The sequence below is a fragment of the Papio anubis genome, chromosome 3, assembly GCF_008728515.1.
Source record: "Papio anubis isolate 15944 chromosome 3, Panubis1.0, whole genome shotgun sequence".
NCBI classification, from domain to species: Eukaryota; Metazoa; Chordata; class Mammalia; order Primates; family Cercopithecidae; genus Papio; species Papio anubis.
Genome location: NC_044978.1, coordinates 147,282,680 through 147,298,958, shown reverse-complemented (window position 1 = coordinate 147,298,958; position 16,279 = coordinate 147,282,680). Strand labels below are relative to the sequence as shown.

Genomic DNA, 16,279 nt, shown 5'->3' with positions numbered 1-16,279 from the left:
CACTGATGTGCTCATCTATACAAAGTGAGCATCAGTATAACATAGACTAACATGGATTAGAAGCAGAGACTCAGGAGCCAGACTGCCTGGGTTCAAATACTGGCCGTCAACCTACTAGCTGTGTAACTTTGGGCAGATTTCCCTGTACTTCAGTTTCTTCATCTGTAAAATGGGAATAATAATAGTACCTGTCTTTTAGAGTATAAGGTTAGCATGAAATGAAGTAATTAGTACAATATCTTGTAAGTAGCACTGTCCAATGGAAATATAATGTGAACCACATATATAATTTAAAATTTTATATTAGCTACATTTTTTAAAAGATAAAAAACAAACAGGTGAAATTAATTTTAATATATTTAATTAAACCCTTGAGGAATCGCCATACTGTCTTCCACAATGGTTGAACGAATTTACATTCCCACTAACAGTGTAAAAGCATTCCTCTTTCTCCTCAGCCTTGCCAGCATCTATTGTTTCTTGACTTAATAATCACCATTCTGACTGGTATGCAATGGTATCTCAATATTATCATTTCAATGTGTAATTGAATATTAAAAAAAGTAATGAGATATTTTACAATCTTTTTTTCATGCGAACTCTCTGAGTGTGTAGTTTACACTTAAACATATCTCAATTCGGACTTGGCATATTTCAGTACTTAATAGGTACATCTGGCTACATGTAGATATTATAATAGCAACTACTATATTAAATAACACAGCTTTGTAGTATTACTTATTATTTGCAGGGATTTTATATTTCATTTTTATTTTGAGAGTAGGAGGAGGCAGATATTTTTCAGTTCCCTATTCAGGATATATATAAGCCTATCTGCCTGCGTTCACAGGACTTATATGGACTGATTTTTATAAATAGCTTATTTAGTATAATATTACAGTCAGCCCACCCTATCTGTGGGTTCCTCATCTACAGATTCAACCAACTGTGGATCAAAAATATTCAGAGGAAAAATGGATGGCTTTGTCTACGCTAAACCTGTGCAGAAAATTTTTCTTATCTATATTCCCAATACAGTATGACAACAATTTACATGGCATTTATGTTGTATTAGGTATTATAAGTAATCTAGAGATGATTTAAAGTATAAGGGAGGGTGTACACAGGTTATACACATATTACACCATTTTATGGGTCAGGGATTTGGGCATCTGTGGGTTCTGCTATCCGTAGGAGATCCTGGAACCCATCCCTCATGGATATTGGGTGATGATTGTATATTTATATTTGTTGATATGCATTTTAGAGAAGTCTTTTGAAATAAAGCATCCCTAGTGTAATTTACTTCAATCATGTGAATTAATTTGTTTCTTAATACCCAGTATTATCAAATACTCAGTATTATGAAAAATTTCTAAACACAAGCACAAGTGTGTTCGTAGTTTAAATTTCTGTCATCTTGAGCAGCTTTAATTTTTTTTCCTTAAGCTGAAGCTTTGTGTCTAGACTCATGCGTTCTCCTACAAATTTGCCAGATTTTAGATCAAACCTTGGATTTTCCAAATAACTATAGTTTTTTCAAGCCAGACCTAGGATAAGAATGGAAAAAGAAACTTTCTTTCCCGTTGTTGTTGGAGTGATGTTAGGTTGAATATGACTTAGCTAAGCCAGCTAAGGCTGCAAACAGGCTTCTACCACGGCAAATGATAATGATTTAAGTACAGACTTGGGGCAAATCTGTAAATCTTATTTTGTAGGTTAATGACACTACCTATGAGATTCCAGATTTTTCACCAACCATTAAAGGTGTTCTTTGGGAAAACTGGCCAATGGATAAAGGTGTATTTATTGCTTATGATGATGATAAGGTGTACACTTATGTCTTTCACAAGGACACTATACAAGGTACTAAACCCCTTTTGTGTATATTTGCTGACAAATGAATTTCCCCATTGCAGTAAAATTAAAACATGCCTTTCTGATTTTTGTGCTGAGTATTAGCTTTCAGCATTGAGATGTCTGTTTTATAATGTAGGAGCCAAGGTTATTTTGGCTGGTAGCACCAAAGTTCCTTTTGCTCATAAACCTTTGCTGCTATATAATGGAGAGTTGACCTGCCAAACACAGAGTGGAAAAGTAAACAACATCTACCTTAGCACCTATGGCTTTCTCAGCAACTTCAAAGATACGGGGCCTGACGAACTGAGACCAATGCTGGCACAGAATTTAATGCTAAAAAGGTAGGCTTTCAAACACTTCTTTTGGAACTTCTCATTTGCTTTTGTGATTTTAAAGGTCAAATCCTATAATTATTTTATCTTATTTTATTGCTTTATTCTTTCTCCTTGCAAGAATATTGTTTATTTTTTGTAAATGTAGAAATACAAGTGCAGTTGTGCTACATGGATATAGTGCATATGGTGAAGTCTGGGCTTTTAATGTACCCATCACCAGAATAGTGAACACTGTACCCAGTAGGTAGTATTTTATCCCTCAACCCCGTCTCACCATCCCACCTTTTGGAGTTTCCAGTGTCTCTTATTCCACCTATATGTCCATGTGTACCCATTTTTTATCTCCCACTTCTAAGTGAGAACGTGCAGTTTTTGACTTTGGGGTATTTCACTTAGGATAATGACCTCGAATTCCATCCATATTGCTGCAAAAGACATGATTTCATTTTTAATGGCTGAGTAGTATTCCATGTTGTGTATATCTGTATATACACACCACGTTTTAAAATCCAGTCATCTGTTGATGGACACTTAGTTGATTCCATGACTTTGCTATTGTGAATAGTGCTGCAGCAAACATATAAGTGCAGGTGTCTTTTTGATAAAATGTCAAATCCTATTCAATAGATGGCGATAACAGCACTTCCCTTGTTCATTTCACAGGGGTATTGTGAGGCTCAGATAAGATAGTAAGCTGTTTTTATTATGAGTACTTTATTATAAGAAAGCCCATAAGAACAAAACAGTTTCTAAGCTTCCAAAGAGCCCAGTTATTGTGAAATCCTAATAAACCTAATTATGTCAACAATATCTTGATTTCATCATAATGAAGTTTGATTTTTGCTTTGCTTGTAATTTCCTTTTCCTGTTTTTTTCTCTTATCTCCTAGAGCCACTGTGAATTTCCTTTGACATTCTAATTCTTCTGAGCCTCTCTTAAATGTGCTGTTTATTGGGGTCTCATGAGTTTCCTTCTCTTCTTACTCTAATTATTCTTCCTGAGTGAATCTCCTCTGCTTAACATGGCTCAACATACCACCCATGTGAAGTTGACTTTAAAATCTGTGTCTTTATCTTAAACCTGTACTTACAACTACCTTCCAGTCATATGTACTTGGAAGTCCATGAGCTCTTCAAACTTGCCCTTTCTAAAACTGAACTCATCAATTTCCACAGACCCCTATTTTCCCTCACTCTAATCACACATGCACATGCCTTAACACACACATACACCAGCTCCTTTCCTCCTCCTGCGTTCCCTTGTCTTTACCCAGGCCCTCACTTGGAATAATGTGTAATGTAACTCTCCACTTCCTAACTGCTGTGTCTGCCAGTAGCCTTATAACGATCTCATCTGTTCTCCACACACTTTTGAAAATGTGATTTGATCCCCTCATTTCCCTGCTCAAGATACTTCAGCGACTTCCTATTCTTTTACAAACAAATCCAAATTCCTGGGGGACCTCCATGACCTACTAGGCACTTCATGATTTAAGACCAGCTCAGCTGTTTCCACTCACCTCCCTCTCTGTTCCACTGGCTGCTGAAATTGCATATATTTCATGATTCTTCCTGGAGTGCCCTTTCCCTATCTCTGAATGTAGTAACCCCTCTTTCTTTACCCATCAGAAATTAGTGGAGCCATCTCCTGCTCCAGGAAGCCTTCCCCGACTTCCCCACCTCCACAGGCAGTCCTGCTTGGGGTCTTTCTGATGTGTTGCCTCAGAGCCAGGATGCAGTATACACAGTGGTTAAGAGCATGACACCACTTATCTCTGTGTGCCTTGGGCTAGTCTTTTAACATCTGTAAGCCTCACTTTCCTAATCTTTAAAGGAGAAATAATAATAATACTTAGTGGGTAGTGTTATTAGGGTAAGGGAATTTATGCAAAAGACTTAGCACCAAGAGTTATCTATTGTAAGTACTCAGTTACCTCTGTCAAACTGTGTTATAGTCATTTGTTTCCTTAACTGTCTCTTCCACCTTCCCCAATTGTGACTGCCTTAAGGACAGCAACTGTGGTTGATTTTTGTGTCATGTTTCCTAGCACATAAGAGAAGCTCAGTAAATGTGTGTTGGATGGAAAAATGAATAGGTGAATAGATAAATGGATGAATGAATAGATAGATGAATGTAATATATTCACTCATGTAGAGGTTCCACCAAAAGTTTAATTGGCATTTATGTTCATGTTTTAAACCAGAGGTCTGAAAACCTTTTCTGTTATGGTCCAAATGGTAAATATTTCAAGCTTTAAGGGCCATAGGGTCTCTATCACAGCTACTCAGGCTGGCTGTTGTAGCCAGAAAGTGGCCACAGACAATCCATTAAAGAGTGGGCTGGGCCGGGTGTGGTGGCACACACCTGTAATCCCAGCACTTTGGGAGGCCGAGGCAGGTGGATCACGAGGTCAGCAGATCAAGACCATCCTGCCTAACATGGTAAAACCCCATCTCTACTAAAAATACAAAAAATTAGCTGGCGTGGTGGTGCACACCTGTAGTCCCAGCTACTCAGGAGGCTGAGGCAGGAGAATAACAAACCGGGGAGGCCGAGGTTGCAGTTAAGTGAGATTGCGCCACTGCACTCCACCCTGAGCGACAGAGCGAGACTCTGTCTTCAAAAAAAAAAAAAAGAGTGGGCTGTTGAGTGACTTTGTTCCACTCAAGCTGTATTTTCAAAACAGCATCTGACTAGATTTGGCCCATGAGCCATAGTTTGCTGACCCCTGTTTTAAACTACTAAATTTATAGGAATAGAATACTAATTTTATTAGACTTATGGAGAACAAAAATAATATTCATCTATGTGTGAAATAAAAAGAAATGAATAGAATTAGTTTAGTTGTTAATTGAATAGGCTGATTACAAAGTAGATTCAGTTTAATAAAAGAAATTCAGGGAAAAACATTTATCTGCACAAAAAAGGAAGAAAGCTTAAGTGTCTTTTCATTACTTGCAAATGACGATTACAGGTTAAGAAATGTTTTAGACAGTTTATCTGGGGCACACTGTTAGATAACATGTAGTCTGAAAATTGCCTAACGTGGCAAGTGGAGCGTTCTGATTAAGCTTACGTACTTACATCCCAGGTTCTCTGATGCTTGGGAAATGTGCAGGATTCTGAATGATGAGGCTGCCTGGAATGAGTTGGCCAGAGCTTGTCTACATCACATGGAAGTGGAGTTTGCAATCCGTGTTTATCGGAGAATTGGAAATGTTGGCATGGTGATGTCCTTGGAACAAATAAAGGTAAACAGCATGTTATAGAATTATCAAGTAAGTTAAGATTTAAATGCTATTTTAAGTTAAATGCAGTCTAAACTTTTTCCGTTTAATCTTACCTAACTCTTAAACAAGTGAATCGATAGAATATTACCACTTCTAATGATCAAAGTCCTTAAAAAAAAAAAAAAGTTAAACTCTTACATTTTTTTCTCATCAAAATTGCTTTTATTTGTAGGGAATAGAGGACTACAATCTTTTGGCAGGACACCTTGCCATGTTTACCAACGATTATAACCTGGCTCAGGACCTGTACCTTGCATCCAGCTGTCCTATTGCTGCCCTGGAGGTATGGCAGCAAATAAGAATGGAAATTGTGTAAGAGGTATCCAGTGGGGAAATGGGGGGTAAAAAAAATGGGGCCTGGCGCAGTGGCTCACGCCTCTAATCCCAGCACTTTGGGAGGCCAAGGTGGGTGGATCACCTGAGGTCAGAAGTTTGAGACGAGCTGACCAATATGATGAAACCTCATCTCAACTAAAAATACAAAAATTAGCCGGACGTGGTGGCATGTGCCTGTAATCCCAGCTACTCAGGAGGGTGAGACAGGAGAACTGCTTGAACCTGGGAGGTAGAGGTTGCAGTGAGCCTGTAATCGCAGCTACTTGGAGGCTGGGGAAGGAGAATCGCTTGAACCTATGAGGCAGAGGTTGCAGTGAGCCAAGATTGCACCACTGCGCTCCAGCCTGGGTGACAGAGGGAGACTCTGTCTCAAAAAAAAAAAAAAAAAAAAAGGAAAGAACATAAGAATATGCAAAGGAGGATCACCCCTTCTATATAATTAAAATTTCTCAGCACAGACACTATATGCCTTCCCCCTCCTAGAATTCAAACATGTCAGTTTAAGAACCCCTGAGTACTCATTAATTATAATATTTTTCATTAAAATCATAATTCAAAAATATGTTTATTCTGCATTTTCTGGAGGCATAAAATGCATGGTATTACAACATTACTAATTGAAATCTAAGTGTGTCCGAAGAAAACAGATTGTGTAAATTACAAAAACATATACAAGGAAAAATATCATCATATATTGAGTGCTTACGTGGGCCAGGCACTTTTCTAAGCACTTGACATGTATTAACTCATTAAACCCTCACAACAATCCTATGAGATAGGATTGGTTTTTTTCTCCGTTTTCCAGATGGGAAAACCGAGGCACATTTATCCTTATTGTGTGAAATTCTGTTGTGTATTAAGAGGTGAGCTAAGGACTAGTGTACCATCACTGGTTTCCCAGAGGTGAGCATTGCAGGAGAGGGCCTAGAGCAGGATGAAGGGACTAGTTAGTTCAACGGCAGGGAAGAAGGGAAGCGTGGCCATATCGACTTGCAGTGAGGAGCGCAGACTTCACAGTCAGACATGTCTGGGTTCAAATTCCAGCTCTGTGTAAGCGTGGACATGTTATTTAACCTTTCTGAGCCCTAGATCCTATTTCTTTAAAGTAGGAAGAATAATATCTAGCTCACGGGATATTTGTAAAGATTTTAAAATGAGAATGAGATCTTTTAGCACAGTACATGATCAATAGTAAAGACATATCATCAGCTGTTGTAATCATTAATATTATTTCACCTAAAACTTTCATTTCTACAACTATGTAAAAGAGGTTGTTTTGGAAGCATTTTTTATTAATTTTACAGCTTTCCTTTTACAAATCATTCTATAGCAAATTTTCATTTTTAAATTTTAAGTGAACTAAATTAACTTTAAGAAAAATGTAGGTAATTTTACAGTGTTATTTAAGATAATTGGGACACCCTGAGAAGTTTTCAAAACTTGGATTAGTACTCACTGAAATGGGAATATGGCTGCGATGACTGAGGGGAAAGATGTCATCTCAACTCTTCTGCATTTAACTGTGGGCACTGGTCATGTGCTGCTAGACTTGGAAAGAATTTGAGGTAATGGATTGATAATGGAGAGGGGTGATTACTCTTTAACCTCAGTTTGAAAGCTGATGAGTTAACCATGTGAAAAGTTCAGAGGCAGAGCCCTGCTGCCCAGCTCCGTCGTGCACCAGTTGTGTAACCTTATGTACAGAGGAGCCTCTCTGCCTCAGTTTCTGGATCTCTAAAATGGATACAAGAAAGTGTTAATACGTTGCAAAAGGGTAGTCATGAAAGATAAATAAGCTAATCCCCTAGAACAGTATCTGGCAGATAATGACACTTGAAAAATGTTAGCTATTATTGTTTGGAAAGTATGAATAAAGTGAGGAATGAACTTTGAAAGATTCTTTAATGATTAGTTTATATTTACAATTATGTACCAGGCAGAGATAAAAGACCACAGGAACTAGGAAGAAAGATATATTTACATTTTAGTTACATTTGCTATTACTCGTGTTGTGATATAGCTTCAGATTTTCTGAGAAAAACACACCAATTCCTATAGCAAAGTGTTCTCAACTTTTTAAAATCACTACCTTCTAAAAATAAAAATTAGCTTTAATTGATTACATTAATTTAATTTGATTACTCCCTGCTGAGAAAAATTAAATACTAAGGACTAAGATTTTGTTAGATAAGATTGAGTTTTCGAGGGCCACAAACCATTGTAATAGCTAAGATTTTTTTGCCCCTCCAAGAATCAGTTTTTGCCTTCTTCAGGGCTCTGTCAACCCTATTGAGAATGCATGCTATAGTAATATATTATCATTGTAAAGATCAAGTTTCATTATTTAAACAAAAAGGTTTTGTAATTAGTTTTATTAAAACTAGCTCTTGGTGGTAACTTTGCAAAATAATTTTGCTCATTTAAAGTTAAGGTCTTTCTCTTCTTAACAGATGAGAAGGGATTTACAGCATTGGGACAGTGCTCTACAACTGGCAAAGCGTTTGGCCCCAGACCAGATTCCTTTTATATCAAAAGAATATGCTATTCAGCTTGAATTCGCGTAAGTCTTTGTTTTTATACATTTCAGTCAGTAGCCAATGACTGCAAATATCTTTAGTTCGAAACTTCCATTAATGATAAGGCCCTCCATTGATTTAATAAATTTTTTAGAGAAAAAATACTATATTAATTATATATCTGAAAAATGTTTTTTCTAATGATGTCTTATCCATGCATTATCCACTTTAAGTTTTCAGCATCAAAATCTAAATCTGGATCTAAGCTGTTTCTGCATTTAGAATCTAAATGTTATTATTATCATTTTATTATTATTTTTAATAGAGACAGGATCTCTCTGTGTTACCCAGGCTGGAGTGCTGTGGTATGATCATAGCTCACCGCAGCCTTGAACTCCTGTGCTCAAGTGATCCTCCCATCTCAGCCTCCTCAGTAGCTGGGACTATAGGCACGCATCACAATGCCTGGCTAATTTTTAAATTTTTTTTAATTTTTAGAGAGACAGGGTCTCACCATCTTGACCAGGCTGGTCTCCTGAGCTCAAGTGATCCTCCCAACTCAGCCTCCCAAAGTGCTAGGATTATAAGCGTGAGCCACTGTGCCCAGCCTAAATGTTATTTTTAATCACATGTGGCCATCAACAACTATGCATAGCATCACACTGCTTTTCCTAACTTATGTTCATGGTTCTGACCTCCTTTAACACTTTGAGGATTTGCTCTGTAATTTCAAACCATAGTGAAAAACACCAAAGTTTGGTCTACATTTTCTATTTGCTTAGAATTATAGTTTTTTCTAACAAAAGTAGACAAATGGGACTTAAACTAAAAAGCTTCTGCACAGCAAAAGAAACAATCAGCAGAGCAAATAGACAACCAACAGAATGGGAAAAAGTATTTGCAAACTATGCATCCAATAGCAAGCGAATATCCAGAATCTGCAAGGAACTCAAACAACTCAACAAGAAGAAAACAAATAACCTCATTAAAAAGTGGACAAAGGGCCGGGCGCGGTGGCTCAAGCCTGTAATCCCAGCACTTTGGGAGGCCGAGGCGGGTGGATCACGAGGTCAGGAGATCGAGACCATCCTGGCTAACACCGTGAAACCCCGTCTCTACTAAAAATACAAAAAAAAACTAGCCGGGCGCGGTGGCGGGCGCCTGTAGTCCCAGCTACTCGGAGGCTGAGGCAGGAGAATGGCGTAAACCCGGGAGGCGGAGCTTGCAGTGAGCCAAGATCGCGCCACTGCACTCCAGCCTGGGTGACACAGCGAGACTCCGTCTCAAAAAAAAAAAAAAAAAAAAAAAAAAAAGTGGACAAAGGACATAAATAGACATTTTTCAAAAGAAGACATATAAGCAACCAATAAAAATATGAAAAAATGTTCAATATCATTAATCATCAGAGAAATGCAAATTAAAACCACAATGAAATACCATCTTACACCGGTCAGAATAGCTATTATTAAAAAATCTAAAAATAATAGATGTTGGTAAGGATGTGGAGAAAAGGGAATGCTTATATACTGTTGATAGGAATGTAAATTAATAGAACCTTTATGGTAAACAGTATGGAGATTTCTCAAAGAACTAAAACTAGAACTACCATTCAACCCAGCAATCCCACTACTGAGTGTATACCCAAAGGGAAAGAAATCATTACATCAAAAAGATACCTGTACTCATATGTTTATTGCAACGCTATTCATAATAGCAAAGGTAAGGAATCAACCTAAGTGTCCATCAGTAGAGCACTGGAGAAAGGAAATGTGGTGTACACACACACACAGACACACACACACACCACAGAATACTACTCAGCCATAAAAAAAGAATGAATTGTGTCTTTTGCAGCAACATGGATGGAACTGGAGGCCAAAGGGATGTAACTCAGAAAATCAAATACTGCATGTTTTCCTTCATAAGTGGGAGCTCAACCATGGGCACACAAGGACATACAGAGAGGAATAATAGACACTGAAGACTCCAAAAGGTGGGAGGGTGGATGAGGGTTGAAAAATTACCCACTGGGTGCATTTTTCACTATTCAGGTATGGGTACACTAACAGTCCAGACTTCACCAGTACCCAATATATGCACACAAAGACCTACACTTGTACTTCACAGATACATACATTTTTTTAACTAAATGATTTTTTTAATTATAGTTTTTTGAGTTTCATGTGTATGAAAATTAGACAATTGGTATTGCAATTCAAGCCAAAAGCTCTTCCCAGGAGGATATTGAGGGCTTGAGTAATAGTCCTTCATGATGCATGAATAGGAGTCACAAATCTCTCTTGCCTTTGGAAATTCCATAATCTATTCTGAGAAATTTAGAATTTTCTAGTGCTCTTAATTGCTAGACCCTCTTAATTGTCAATAGTCTTTTTTTTTTTTTTTTTTTTTTTTTTTTTTGAGACAGAGTCTTGCTCTGTCGCCCAGGCTGGAGTGCAGTGGCCGGATCTCAGCTCACTGCAAGCTCCACCTCCCGGGTTTACGCCATTCTCCTGCCTCAGCCTCCCGAGTAGCTGGGACTACAGGCGCCCGCCACCTCGCCGGGCTAAGTTTTCGTATTTTTTAGTAGAGACGGGGTTTCACCGTGTCAGCCAGGATGGTCTCGATATCCTGACCTCGTGATCCGCCCGTCTCGGCCTCCCAAAGTGCTGGGATTACAGGCTTGAGCCACCGCGCCCGGCCAATTGTCAATAGTCTTAATTGACAGACTATACATTTTTATTGCAGCGTTGCATCGAAGTGTAATTTTAGAGGCATTTAGGATCCAGTTTTAAGTTAACATTCAGCCATGGTTGGTGCTACCAATGTAAATATCTGCAGAGAAAATAAATGAATAATTCATTTGCAAATATAAGTTTGTACATGTATGTGTAATGACAACCAGACATTTTGACATTTATTATGACACATTCCAACATTCAAAAATATTAAAATATGGAAAAAGATTAGTCTTTAAACAAAGAAAATATAGTTATAACATTTGATTTTTTTCTAAAAACATTTCACATAGTTCTACTTTACTGTCATAGAGACTTTGGATTCATTGAGAATACTGACACATAAATTCATGTTGTAGGAGTTACTCTATCAAAAAGTACTCTGTACCACGCATGGTGGCTCATGCCTATAATCCTAGCTCTTTGAGAGGTCAAGGAAGGAAGACTGCTTGAGCTCAGGAGTGTGAGACCAGCCTTGGCAACATAATGAGAACTTGTCTCTACAAAGAAAAAAAAAAAAGCCAAGCCTGGGCTCACATGACTGCAGTCCCAGCTGCTGGAGAAGCTAAGGTGGGAGGATCACTTGAGCTCAGAACATTGAGGCTGCTGTGAGCTGTGATCACGCCACTATACACCAGCCTAGGCAGTGGAGCAAGACCCTGTTTCAAAAAAAGAAAAGTACTCTTTCATTTCTAAACATGGTATCTTCTTTCAAGTTTTCTGTTCTACAGATTAAAAACATTTTAGAGATTTTATTTCTTCTTAATCAATCTGATGAAGTTTGCCACATTTCTGTTCCTTATAAATGCATATACCAAAAAGTGCATGTTGGAATCTTTGTACGTAACACAAGAGACAGGGCCCCGGTCCCCTGGCCCTCCACCTGCATCCTGAGGATGACTGAGTCTTAGAATATAAAACTTCTGTGCTAAGGAGAAAAGATGATCCACCATGCCCTGTCGAGTACAGACACCCCAGTAAGCCGCTGGACCATCCAGAACACTTCGATTTTTCACTTCCTTCAGGAAAATTTGAAGTGTTGTAACAAATTCTCAAACATGTCTCATGGTCAGATGAACTGAAGTCAGTTGAAAGCCTGCGTGTTGTCGTTTCTAACCCTTTCTGCTCACCACTTGACTGTGAAGCCACCGATTCTCAAAGCTTTCACTGATATTTGTATGCAGATCTTCAGACCCTAGTGTACACACACTCTAGCCCCCAACAGTCTGAAGGAATTTCCTTGTGATAATGGGAACTAACTTAAGTATAGTTCATTGTCATCAAATACCTGAATAGCCACCAGCTACTGACTTTGACACCTAAGACCCTAGGCCTGTGTTCAATTTCAACCGTCTGTTTCATTATGCATCCAAGACCTTGATTAGGTCAAAGCAGGGCCAGTCTATCAGGTCTAGGTGAGATTTAATTTACTAAAGTCTGGGATTAAACTAATGAGCTAGTTCCATATGAGAGCTTTAAAATAAAATAATAAATAATCCAGTGAGCTAAAATAACAAAAAATAAAGTGAGAGTTCCAAAGTATTAATTTAGCTTGCCCAAGGAAAACCTCAGGCTCCTGTGGGAGGAACTGTCAACTCAATGGATTACATCAGCTGAGCTAGGGATATCTCCTGAGGATGTCTCTTCCCTATTCTCAGGAAAAATCCCTAGCTTGGTTGATGTAATCAGGTCCGTACTGGAAATTTCCATTTAGGAATATTGCTGACTATGGAGTCCTAGGCTGAACAAAAGAAAGTTCTCAACCGCAGAACAGCTCCTTTTCCAAAAATGTCCTTCTACATTAATAGACGAGGAAAGTGAATGAGGCTTAGAGAGGTTTAGTAACTTGTCTAAGCTGATAAAGTAGTGATAAGGTAGATCTCAAATCATGCCATTTCAGAGCTGATTAATTTATTCTGGAGAAGATGGTTTCTTAGAGGAAGATAGATCCCAAAAAGTATCTTACGCAAATCACTGATTCATTCTATCCCAAACAATGAAAATAAGTTGAAATAATAAAAGTCTTCTGTATATGCAGATCCATGTTAGCATCAGTCACAGGAAGGGATTATTATTATTATTATTATTATTATTATTATTATTATTATTTGAGATGGAGTCTTGCTCTGTCACCCAGGCTGGAGTACAGTGGTGCAATCTCAGCTCACTACAACCTCCGCCTCCTGCGTTCAAGCAATTCTCCTGCCTCAGCCTCGCGAGTAGCTGGGATTACAGGCACATGCCACCACACGCAGCTAATTTTTGTATTTTTAGTAGAGACAGGGTTTCACCACGTTGGTCAGGCTGGTCTTGAACTCCTGACCTCATGATCCGTGTGCCTCAGCCTCCCAAAGTGCTGGGATTACAGGCGTAAGCCACCGTGCCTGGCCCAGGAATATTATTTATATCATGTATATTAATACTTTTTCTCGGTATAAGAACCAGGGCCCTCAGCACTATAATCCCCAATGTATTCCTCCACTTCTACCCTTTAATAAATTGATGGCCCTCTAGATTCCCTCAATATATATTCTTGTAAATACTGGGCTTTTGGTTAAAAAAAAAAAAAAAGTGTTTTATCGTCACGTGATTGTCATTTAGTGCCCCAAAGGAAATAATGAACCAAAAGTAGCCAATAAAAGTAATGTAGCTTCTTATCAGAAAAAATAGCTAATACGTGCTAGGCTTAACACTTAGGTGATGGGTTGATAGGTACAGCAAACCACCATGGCACATGTTTACCTATGTAACAAACCTGCACATCCTGCACATGTACCCTGGAATTTAAAAAGAAAATTAATGTAGCTCCTCAAAATGCCTAGCATACCACACAGTAAGTACCTTACAGTATAGCATAACCCGGCTTAATAATTACTTTTAAAGTAGTAAGATAATGACATACTGCACTTTGAAAGAATGCATCTGTAGTGTTCCACATCTTTTGTGAGCTTAAGCAACTCAATGACAAAGATTATCCTTTAAATCCTGTATTTGTAAATTGATCTACTACTCCCCAATGGTGGCTCATGCCCGTAATCCTAGCACTTTGGGAGGCCGAGGTGGTGGATCATTTGAGCCCAGGAGTTCAAGACCAGCCTTGGCAACATGGTGAGACCTTGTCCCTACAAAATTTTTTTTTTTTTTTAATTTGCCAGGCATGGTGGCACATGCCTGTAGTCTCGACTACTCAGGAAGCTGAGGCTGGAAGATCACTTGAGCCAGTGAGGTGTCGGGGCTACAGTGAGCTGTGATTGTGCCACTGCACTCCAGCCTGGGCAACAGAGTAAGACCCTGTCTCTAAAAAAAAGAAAAAAAAAAAGGAAAAAGTATATGTAAATAAAATTCTAAAATAAATATTAAAAGTCACTCTTTTTTTTTTCAGGGGTGATTATGTAAATGCTTTGGCTCATTATGAGAAAGGAATAACAGGTGATAATAAGGTAACCTTGGATAAAGATAAGATATGCCTAATTATCTTTGGGTTCATTTTCAGTTTCATTTTTAAAAATCATGGTCTTATTTGTATTGTATTTCATATCTAGCAGGTGAGCCTTTTCTTTGGTTTACTAACAACCTTGCAAGGAAATAGTTAAATCATTTTAAAACACTTCAAGCTCTTAAAATCTGACGAAGACAATATTTTTATCAGTCTGATAAGTTTTACATTCTTAATATAAGTCTAAGTAAAGTTGGAAATAAGATTTTTATCCTTTCTTACCTACAGGCTATGATTTTCATAAGGTTTTTCCTTTTGCTCTTTTTAAAAGTTTCAGTAGGCCAGGCGTGGTGGCTCGCACCTGTAATCCCAACACTTTGGGAGGCCAAGGCGGGCAGATCACGAGGTCAGGAGTTCAAGACCAGCCTGGCCAATATGGAGAAACCCCGTCTGTACTAAAAAAAAAATACAAAACTTAGCCAGGCATGGTGGCACACGCGTGTAGTCCCAGCTACTCAGGAGGCTGAGGCAGAAGAATCGCTTGAACCCAGAAAGTGGAGGTTGCAGTGAGCCAAGATCGTGCCACTGCACTACAGCCTGGGTGACAGAGTGAGACTCCATCTCAAAGAAAAAAAAAAAAAAGTTTCAGTAACCATTTTGAAAGTGAATTCCCAATCCATAAAACTTTGTTCTGCCGTTTCTGTCTCATACTGTATCTTTCAAGATGACCCTGGAAAGCATGACCCACTATGCTACCTCTTTTTCCCATTCCAGAATTCTAGCTTAAAAAGCTAAGATTTATAATAATAATTACTGTTTTTAAGTTAGGTGATGTCTTGTGAAGGTTGAAAATCTTTTGACTTTCCGTTTTATATATAGCATTTTTATTACAAAAGTAATGCAACCTCATGATAGCTAATTTGAAAAATCACCAAAATATGTTAACATGAAAAGTGAGTCCAGGCCAGTCTGGCCAATGTGGCAAAACCCCATCTCTACTAAAAATACAAAAATTAGCAGCCATGGTGATGGGCGCCTGTAATCCCCAGCTACTCGAGAGGCTGAGGCAGAGAGAATCGCTTGAATCCAGGAGGTGGAGGTTGCAGTCAGCCGAGATCGTGCCATTGCACCCCAACCTGGACAACACAGTGAGACTCTGTCTCAAAAAAAAAAAAAAAAAGTGGGTCCAGGACTGGGCACAGTGGCTCATGCTGGTAATCCCAGCACTTTGGGAGGCCGAGGCCAGTGGATCACTTTAGATCAGGAGACCAGCCTGGCCAACATGGTTAAACCCTGTGTCTACTAAAAATGCAAAATTAGTCAGGTGTGGTGGCACACACCTGTAATCCCAACTACTCGGGTAACTGAGGCAGGAGAATCACTTGAATCGGGAAGCAGGGGTTGCAGTGAGCTGAGATCACACCATTGCACTCCAGCCTGGGCAACAAGAGGGAAACTCCGTCTCAAAAAAAAAAGTAAAAAAGAAAAGTGAGTCTAACTAATGCTTGACACCAGGAGTTCAAGACCAGCCTGGACAACAAAACAAGACCCCCATATCTACAAATTCATTTGTTTATTTTTCTTTTGGAGACGGTCTTTCACTGTGTCACCCAGGCTGGAGTGCAGTGGTGCGATCCTGGCTAACTGCAACCTTCACCTCCTGGGTTCAAGTGATTCTCGTACCTCAGCCTCCCGAATAGCTGGGATTACAGGCATGTGCCACCATGATTGACTAATTTTTGTATTTTTGATAGAGACAGAGTTTTGCCAT

The 16,279-nt window shown here is 38.7% G+C and overlaps 1 protein-coding gene across 9 annotated transcripts in view; it reads left to right on the top strand.

Moving 5' to 3' along the window:
* Positions 1 to 16,279, top strand: part of WDR19 (WD repeat domain 19) — a 94,368-nt gene that overhangs the window by 40,681 nt on the left and 37,408 nt on the right. For all 9 annotated transcript variants that reach the window (XR_646876.3, XR_004182806.1, XM_003898587.3 and 6 more), the window contains 6 exons: positions 1,719 to 1,866; positions 1,997 to 2,201; positions 5,287 to 5,446; positions 5,658 to 5,768; positions 8,272 to 8,381; positions 14,455 to 14,512. Coding sequence is in view for 7 of the 9 variants with exons in the window: in XM_003898587.3 (XP_003898636.2) it covers positions 1,719 to 1,866; positions 1,997 to 2,201; positions 5,287 to 5,446; positions 5,658 to 5,768; positions 8,272 to 8,381; positions 14,455 to 14,512 (792 nt within the window). In the remaining 2 variants the exon portion in view is untranslated. The remainder of the gene's footprint in view (positions 1 to 1,718; positions 1,867 to 1,996; positions 2,202 to 5,286; positions 5,447 to 5,657; positions 5,769 to 8,271; positions 8,382 to 14,454; positions 14,513 to 16,279) is intronic.